The sequence below is a fragment of the Thermobia domestica genome, chromosome 13 (assembly GCF_964235325.1).
Source record: "Thermobia domestica chromosome 13, izTheDome1.hap1.1, whole genome shotgun sequence".
NCBI classification, from domain to species: Eukaryota; Metazoa; Arthropoda; class Insecta; order Zygentoma; family Lepismatidae; genus Thermobia; species Thermobia domestica.
Window position 1 is genome coordinate 38019763 of NC_137466.1, and position 10107 is coordinate 38029869.

Genomic DNA, 10107 nt, shown 5'->3' on the forward strand with positions numbered 1-10107 from the left:
TAACTTTGGAAGCCCAATTTCAATTGAAAGTAAAGCAGCATCGTAAACTGATACATAAAATGAGTAGCAGCAGCATACATAAAATGACTAGTTCTTGCCTTTCGTACCGATTTCGATCCCTGATAAGATGTGTTCAAATTTCACAGGTCCACAAATCTCGTACAGTAAGATTTTCCATCCACTCATTATCCCTGATATGTCTTATTGTAAATCCTTACTTATTTTCCTTTCCTGAAAGTAATACTACTGTCACAGGAACCTACTCAATAGTCCTGATGAGTCCGTTGTGGCTTTAGTTAACGTATGCGTCTTCGGCGCGGGAGACCTGTATCCGAAACCAGGAGAGAACTTATGTGGTCCGGATTGCACAAGCTGTAACTCCACGTCTCATATAGCCTCGCTGCTGAACGGGACGCTAAAAATTCTGATGCTAAACCTTTTCATACAACCAACCAAATAAATAGCCCTGATCTTGTATATCCCTCTAGTTACGGTCTTCGTTCAAATGTGTTTACCTTGAACGAAGGGAGAATTTGCGTTCGGAACGTAAAATTGAGAAGAGGAAGCAGACTGTTTATCGCTATTGTAGTGCAAGTTTACTCAACGTATCTTGAACTATCTCTATCGAGTTCCATTAGAAAGGAATAGTTTAATACCAACTGTATGAGACAAGATTTCAGCCATTATTCGTCAAAGGCTGTGTTGATAATAATCTTATTGCTTTAAAACCGTTAGCGCCATAAGCGATGTCAATTTGTTGAGTTCCATAATTTTGCCAAAAATAACGTGATCAAGGAGAAACTGAGGTTGGTTTGGTGCGATTAAAATACCCGGTTTCTGTTTAACGGAAATTTACCCTTTATAACCAATGGACAACCTGAGGTCAATAGTAGAACGTCGTGAACTACCTACATGTTCAGAAAATGGGCTTAGGTGCCCAGAAGGCAGTTTGTTGTTTGAAATGAGGTAATGTGAAAGTGCACCATGGCGAACACACAACTGTAAGTGATATTCCTTTACGTGTTTAAACTGGAATTTTATACATATCTATCCGCGGAATACATCAGCAGTGATAAAAGAACGCTGCTGCCGACGATCAACAATATTTTCTGATAAATTCGTCAGAAACACCGTGGAATCGACTCTTCTAAAAGTAGTTGTGGATTGGAGACTAGCTAGAAATACATCATACCACTGTCTTTCTACTACTATGCGCCATGCAAAAGATTAAAAGGTTGGAGTCATGAGTGTTACTTGAATGTACAGAGTCTAAAAAGAATGAGTGTACGGAATAATGAGGTATCAGATTGTCACTTCTGATGAAAAATGGATCTTGTTCGAATATCCCAAAGTGAGGATAGTTGTTGAATCGAGATCAATTAACCAACCACTTTCAGAACGTCTTCTTACAGATTTAACGGTCAATACTGCAGTGATCCGTGAAGTCTTTCTTCATAGAGACGAAATCATTACTGTTGAACTCCATAAAATGAACGGCAAATCTGTCTATAATTATCCAATAATGGTCAAGAGATACGGTATCTTCATGTTGCATGACAAGTCACAACCACATTCAGGTCAAAAGACCGTGGAAACTCTGCGTGAGTTGTATTGCACGATGATACCCTCACTTACCGATGACATTCTCTTTATATCTTTCTCTTTGAATATCTCGATCACTTCGTGGGACATAAGATCTCAGTAACCGGTAACGCAGACTCCACACTTCTTTCGTCCTGGAATCCAATCGTGGGCCGAGAGATGGTGTAGAGACTTTTATAGTGAGTTTGTATCATTGCCATTATATTTGCATAACGTTTTTCTTTTGTTTTAAAAACAGTATGTGTGTGTGAGTGTCAGCAAGTTGAGCACCAAGAGATCCATACAAGACGGTCCTCCGGAATTCGTACAAAAAAGACAATATAACAGTAAGTTGTAAGTGTTAGCAGTTGTTGTGTAGTTAGTGCAAATAAACATGTATTCATTTATCACAATTAAGTTGTTTTATGAACATTTATTCATCAAAAGACAGATTATTGGTCAACTCCGACCGGATCACAGTGAACTAGCGTTTGATACAAACTGTGAATGTGTATGTGAACAATTGTTACATTGCTCTTTGTTTAGTTCTGTTCATGAGTGCAGTGACATTTATTAATTCTTCTGGAAACTATGTGAATAGACATAAGTGAGAACACGTTCATCAGTGTGGACTTGTGTGTGGACTTGTGTTTATTAGTTAGTGTGGACTTACAATATTTTTCAAGATGGAGGACTCGGACAGAAGCAAGTTAGTGAAACAACGTGGTGTGTGCAAAAGTCAGCTGACAAGAATTCAAAACTACGTAAGTAATAATAATTCAACAACTACAATTAGTCAGGTGAAAGTACGTAAGACTGCAATGATTGAGGTGTATAAAAAGTTCGATGAAGTACAATCACAGTTAGAAATAGATTACGAACAAGTAGAGGACGATGCATATAGGGAGGAGTTTGAAACCAGTTACTATGATGTATTAGCGCAACTAGAGGATTTTATTATTCAGCGTAGCCAGGAATCTCATTCAAACAATTCCTCGAGAAATGAGAATCAGGTGTCAAATGATCAATTAAAATTGCCTCGTGTTGAATTGCCATCATTTGAAGGACGATACGAAAATTGGCTTTCATTTTCAGACAATTTTAAAGTTATGATTCATAATAATGATAACGTGTCAGTGTTGCAAAAGTTCCATTACCTAAGGAGTGCATTGAGGGGGGAGGCGTATGATTTAATAGCGAATCTGCAAGTTACAGAAGCTAATTATAAAATTGCATGGCAATTATTGAAAGACAGGTATGAAAACAAGCGTTTGATTACAGCTACTCATGTCCGTAATTTGTTACATATTAAATGTATCACAAAGGAAACTACATCAGAATTAAGAGAATTTATTAATACAGCTACTAGTAACTTGAATGCATTACGAGCTTTAGATTTGCAGACACCACTAGAAGAGGTTTTGTTAGTTCAACATTTCGTTTCTCAATTAGACAGTAACACTAGGCGTGCGTGGGAGTTACAAATCACAGATCATTCTTTCCCTCCCTTATCAGAGTTGTTTGCTTTCTTGGAACGTAGGTGTCAAGCATTTGAAACTATAAAAAATACACCATCGCAGGAAGTAGTGTCAAGGTCAAGGGGCGATAAAAATAGACAGAGTGCTGAACCAAAACAAAAAGAAAAAACAACCAAATCATACGTGACAACAACTCAGTCTTTCTGTAACTTTTGTAAACAAAACCTAATACATCATTTGTTTAAATGTCCTGCATTTTTAAACGCTGAAGCAAAAGAAAGACAAGAGTATGTTCGAGATAATTTATTGTGTTTCAACTGTCTCAAAAAAGAATGTAAAGTAAAGACGTGCAGATCAGGTGGCTGTAAACGCTGTTCCAAAAGGCATAATACCTTGCTGCATTATGATGTAATGTCAAAAGCAGATGAGAAACCCAGTGTTGCTAATTCACAACCAAGAAATTTTTCGAGTCATTCTAATACGAATAGGGAAAATATGACACAAGGTTCTTATTGCATTTTTAAGGGAAAACCAAATGTTACTGTTATGTTATCTACTTCTATAGTAAATGTACGAGATGCGAATGGTAAATTACATCCATGTAGAGTATTATTAGATTCTGCCAGTCAAAGTAATTTTGTAACTGAAGATTTAGTTCAAAGGTTGCGTCTACCTAAAAATAAACACCGAGTTCCTATTCAAGGTATTAATAGTGTGATTAGTGAAACAAAGCATTGTGTAGATGTACATATAGAATCAAGAATTCGTGAATTTGCAATTGATGTAAACTGTTTAGTTTTGCTCAAAATAACAGATAACATTCCAAGTAGGCCAATAGATCATGCTGATTGGAACTTGCCGACAGACATAGTGTATGCAGATCCTAACGTTCACCAACCAGATACTATTGACATTTTGTTAGGCGCGGAAGTGTTTTTGGACATTTTGCGATCACATAAACTGACTAGACCAGGGAATTATCCAGTAGTACAAGAGACTGAATTTGGGTACATTTTGGCAGGTAAAGTGCCTACAACAAGAGATTCTAGTATACCACAAGTGTCATTTTTTGTGCCAGAAAGTAACCTTGATAGACAGTTACAGACATTTTGGGAGCTCGAAACTATACATTCAACAGTCATGACTCAAGAAGAAAGGCAATGTGAACGACACTTTGAGGAAAACACTACCAGAGATAGCAGTGGTCGATTCGTTGTACGTCTGCCAATTAAGCCAAGCCATAAACCATTAGGAGAATCATATAATTTAGCTCTTCGTAGATTTTACCAGCTAGAAAGACGGTTGCAGCAGTGTCCAGAAATTAACGAGCAGTACTATAACTTTATGAGGGAATATGAAGAATTAGATCACATGAAACCAGTGAAAGAAGAACATGAAGATAGTGGTATGAAATGTTATCTGCCACATCACGCAGTATTGAAACCATCCAGTACCACAACAAAGCTAAGAGTGGTTTTCGACGCTTCTGCAAAGACTTCATTAAACGACATACTTATGACAGGACCAACAATCCAGCAAAATTTACACTCAATTGTCACGAGATTTCGAACCTTTCCTATTGCTTTTACGGCAGATATTCAGTCAATGTATCGAATGATTAAAGTTCATGAAGATGACATTGGACTTCAAAGAATTATGTGGAGATATTCATCAGTGGAACCAGTCAAGATTTATGAGTTGCAGCGGGTCACATATGGTGAAGCATCATCACCATATTCGGCGATGCCGTGTCTTCGAAGGTTAGCGGAAGAAGAAAGAAGTAAATATCCTCAAGCAGCGACAGTATTGGAACGCGATTTTTATATGGATGATGTAAGCTCAGGATGCCATAATGTTGAACAGGCGTTAAAGCTTCAGAAAGAATTTATTCAATTATTGCAAAGCGGTGGGTTTACTTTAAGAAAATGGTGTTCGAACGAGCCAGCATTGTTAGAAGCAGTGCTAGAAGAACATAGGGAAATACACTTACCGTTTGAATTTGAGTCCGAGTCAGGTGTTTCAACATTGGGTTTATCGTGGAATCCTGCATCAGATAAACTTTTCATCACCAACAAGTCAGTTAAAGACTGTCTCACGATCAACACACCAACCAAACGTCAAGTGGCTTCGACCATAGCAAAAATATTTGATCCTTTAGGACTTATAAGCCCTGTAGTTACTCCGTTCAAGATTTTCTTACAACAAATGTGGATCCATAAGATCAATTGGGATGATCAAATACCATCAGAGCGCTATCAGCAATGGTTAGACCTGTGTCATCTGTGGCGGGCCGGCGGTATGCGTTTGCTTAGACCGGCACCCACACAAGAGAGTTTTGTAATTTACCAAAATACTTCTAATTAGTCAACCAAAGTTTCTGCAAAACACCAACTATAACTCGAGCGGCAAAGTTATACTGGAAACAGGAACTCAGCTAACAAAACAGTCTGAAGAATCTTAGTATTACACGGTAGCGTTGGCCTGGGCCAAGACTTATCTTCTAATGGAAACAATGGAATCGTTATCCTGATTAAGGTTTGATAACCAAACAATCCTTTGGGATATCTCTTGAAACAAAACTCGACAAATATGTTCCTTGCAGTAAGCCTGCAGTTTATTGGCTCTAAGCAAATTACAAGAACCAGAGCCGGGGCGATAGTGTAAGTACTTTGTATATTTATAAAAGAGTTCAACTTACGTGGCGGTGTTCCAATAATTAGTAAAAAAAAATAACTCACTAAATAAAGTCACTGATAAAAACAAACTAACTGTAGCACTGTTCACAAATAAAACAAAACTGCACTAGACTGGGAGGGCACGAATCAGTCCTAGTGGGTAGGTAGGTAAGAGGTATACTATTTGATCTACCGGTCTGCGAAGAGACATCAAATAGGGTAGGCTACCAGAGGTTAGGAACAGGTTACCGTTTGATCTACCGGTCTGCGAACAGACATCAAACAGGGTAGGTGTAAAGGTTACCGTTTGATCTACCGGTCTGCTAAGCAGACATCAAACAAAGTTGGTTACCAGAAGGAATTAAGGTTACCGTTTGATCTACCGGTCTGCGAACAGACATCAAACAAAAAAGGTGTAAGGGTTTACCGTTTGATTTACCGGTCTGCGAACAGACATCAAACAGGGTGTAACTATTTGATTACCCGTGCGTTTAGGCCAAAGCAATAAACTTAGAGTCTGTCAAAACACACATCAAATAGGGGTGCGACAGAACTTTAGCCGTCAACTTCCTAAGCTTGCCAGCAGTTTCTGGAGCGAGTCCGGGCTGAAGCGAAACTTGCGGAAGTAGATTGCCAAGTTCGGAAGGAGGTAACTTTAGCCGTCAGTTTCCTAAGGAGACCAGCAATTATGGGAGAACCCTGGCTGGACCGTCTTGCTTTCAGAAACAGATTGCCAAGTTACCGTGAGGATTAGGTAGGGTAGTACTTTGACCGTCAGTTTCCTAAGCCGAACAGCAATTATGGGAGAACCCTGGCTGAGCCATCGAGCTTTCAGAAACAGATTGCCAAGTACTGGGTAAACCAAGAGGTTGAGGTAGGTAACCAAGAGATTGAGTAGGCAGGCCTCCGTAGAGGCAGAGAGGTTGGAAGGCAGAGGGATGGACAACTAGAGACTTCTTCGTGATAAGTTCCTGAACTGAGACGTACGTAACGAATTGCGTGCTCCTCGTAGTCTGCACGTCTCTGAGGGGTTCAGGAGAGGGACGTTGTCCGACGAGAGAGCCCAAAACATGCGTTTTTAAGGGCCTCGGTCGGGGGTGCAACCGGCACCAATTTACGGTCTGTGTGCAAAATAGTAACGTGAGCAAACGTTGCACCAGGACCGTAAGGTCAGAGGTTGAGCAGGCGTGGAGACCTAAAAAGTACCTAGGGCGGAGCCCGAGGGGGACCAGTATCCTGAAAAGAAAGATTATTGGCTTTGCACATGATTTCGGGTGCACAAGTGCTCGGAAGGGTTCCACTCTGAGGGGTGGAGATACTAGCTATTGGAACGAGCCATGCCATTAACATCTAGATTGGCTAGAACAAGGTGCCTTGGGCGGAACCAGGCAAAAGATAAGATTTTGTGTGTGCGCATGCGTGTGCGTGTGATGTGTAGTCCTTGAGTTTAGGTGTGTGAGCCCCTTTCTCTGGAAGAATGATATTACATCGAAATATTACAGAGAATTGTACAAATAGTATCTTAAACTATAAACATATACTAAACATAAAAGATTTCAAGTAATAAACTTGAAAGGTTTTAAACATAATGAACTCAAGACCCTTCGACAGTTTATCCGCTTGTTTTCAACCAAAGACATACATATATATTTAATGTTTCGAAGAACGAAAAAGAATCTTCTTTTTAGAAGCAGAAAATGACATTTAAAAGATACACAAACTATATGGGTTTTCTTAACAGTATTCTACCACTAATAATAAGAATATATATATATCAGACACAAAACCAGACATTTCCTTGTTACAGAGGGAATGTCGTTATCTACCAGACGGTTGACCCTGAGGTCAAGAAGGAGGAACTCGGTTACTGAGAACGGGAAGACAAGAAGTCTTTCGTTCTAACTAAGAGAAAAAAAGAACACTCAACACGAATTTGTATTTTAAAAGAAGTAAATGAAATACGAATTCTGTTACAGGTTTAAAAATGTAAAAAAAAAATATTTATTCGCAAAAAGAGTTTGCGAATTTTGCGGCCCACTACACATCATCTTCTAAGTGTTAACGAAATACAAATTGATAGATATGTAGTATTGAAGGATTATGTTCATGTCGAGATACATGGGTTTGCTGACAGCAGTCAACTTGCTTACGGCTGTTGCATATATGTTAAAACTGTGGACATTTCAGGCAAAACTACTGTTAAACTTTTGGGTTCTAAATCAAGAATAGCTCCTATTAAAAAGGTAACTTTACCAAGACTTGAACTTTGTGCGGCAGTACTTTTGAGCAGGTTGTATCACAAAATAATTCCGATATTAAACATTTCAGTGGATAGTACTTACTTCTGGACCGATTCAAAAATAGTGCTTGCATGGATATCATCTCCAGCTGCCAGATGGAAGGAGTTCGTGGCAAACAGGGTTGCAGAGATACAGGAGATCACATCAGTCAACCAGTGGCATCATGTGTCGTCAATGGACAATCCAGTCGACATTATTACATGGGGAATGGATCCGAAACAGTTGAAGGAAGCAGATATTTGGTGGCATGGACCCGCATGGCTTGAATCATCTGCATTGCCCGAACAATCAGAAGTGGTAGACGAAGATGTTCCAGAAGAAAGGAAAGTAACGAGCATATCTTTAGCCAGTTATGAAGGTGACATAAGCTGTCTGGAGAAATTTTCATCATTGTGGAAACTATTGCGAGTTATTTGTTTGTGTCGTCGTTTTATTTACAATTGTAAAAATCACAACGAGAAGAAAGTAGGAACTATTTCCACTACTGAAATTAGTGATACTTTACAACAATGCATTAAGCTAATCCAACAGGTTAGTTATTCGCAAGAATTCAAGGACTTAGCTTCATCAGGCCAAGTTTCATCCCAAAGTGAACTTAAATCTTTGTATCCATTTATAGATAATGAACAGTTGCTACGAGTAGGAGGACGGCTAAAAAACGCCGACTTACCGTATGATAGCCGACATCAGATCATCTTACCCCCTAAAGAGCATCTAACCAAATTGATAATTGAAGCGGAACATAGAAGATTGTTACATGCTGGACCGCAGTTATTGATTTAATCATTGAGGCAAAAATATTGGATCCCACGAGCTAAACAAGTCGTTCGATCTATCATTCATCAGTGTCTAGTTTGTTTTAAATTGAAAGCGTCAGCTTCAGAACAACTCATGGGTCAATTACCATCAGCACGAGTACAGCCAGCTCGAGCTTTTATTCACGTAGGGGTGGATTTCACCGGTCCCCTAATGATTAAGCAAGGAGCTAGATCTCGTAAAGTGACAAAGGCGTATGTTGCAATATTCGTGTGCTTAGCAACCAAAGCGATTCGTATGTAGTTAGTGAGTGATTTGAGTAGCCAAGCATTTTTAGCAGCTCTTCGAAGATATGTATCCAGAAGAGGCAAATTTTCGAACATCTATAGTGTCAACGGAACCAATTTCATTGGAGCTCAGCGAGAACTTAAGGAGCTTCAACAACTACTCAGTTCACAACAATTTCAAAACTCAATTCAAGATGTTGCAGTGCAAGAAGGATTTACATGGCATTTCATTCCACCCAGAGCAAGTCATTTTGGAGGCATTTGGGAAAGTGCAGTGAAGTCATTTAAGTTTCATTTAAGAAGAATAGTAGGTTGCACGATTTTGACATTTGAAGACCTGTTTGAATTCAAGACCAATCACCGTTCTATCCAATGATCCTTCATTTTTGTCGCCAGGACATTTCCTTATTGGTGAACCTTTGATGAGCATTCCTGAACCAGATCTAATGGACATTCCGACCAACCGATTATCAAGATGGAATCATCTTCAGAAGATGAAGCAGCATTTCTGGAAAAGATGGTCTCAGGATTATCTACATGAACTACAGCAGAGAAGAAAATGGACAACTAAACAACCTAATATTTCTATAGGAGATGTGGTTCTAATCAAAGAAGACAATACTCCTCCATTGTCATGGAAATTAGGTGTTATTTAACAAGTGTTTCCGGGAAAAGATGGACTAGTGAGAGTAGTGAGTGTAAAGTGTAAGACAGGGACTGTTAAAAGACCGATTACTAAAATTGTACCTGTACCTAAAAGTGATAATGTGGATTGTGTGTAAGTTGATTGACTTGGTTCAATCAAGAGAAGGGAGAATGTAGAGACTTTTATAGTGAGTTTGTATCATTGCCATTATATTTGCATAACGTTTCTCTTTTGTTTTAAAAACAGTATGTGTGTGTGAGTGTCAGCAAGTTGAGCACCAAGAGATCCATACAAGACGGTCCTCCGGAATTCGTACAAAAAAGACAATATAACAGTAAGTTGTAAGTGTTAGCAGTTGTTGTGTAGTTAGTGCAAATAAACATG

At 39.0% G+C, this 10107-nt stretch overlaps 1 protein-coding gene across 1 annotated transcript; it reads left to right on the plus strand.

The window, feature by feature from the left end:
• Positions 1 to 2267: 2267 nt before the first annotated feature.
• On the plus strand, positions 2268 to 9733 carry LOC145667560 (uncharacterized). The gene is made up of 3 exons (XM_081735032.1): positions 2268 to 5355; positions 8063 to 8392; positions 9474 to 9733. Exons 1-3 carry the CDS (start codon positions 2268 to 2270, stop codon positions 9731 to 9733), a joined length of 3678 nt encoding a protein of 1225 aa, XP_081591158.1.
• The last annotated feature ends 374 nt before the right edge of the window (positions 9734 to 10107 follow it).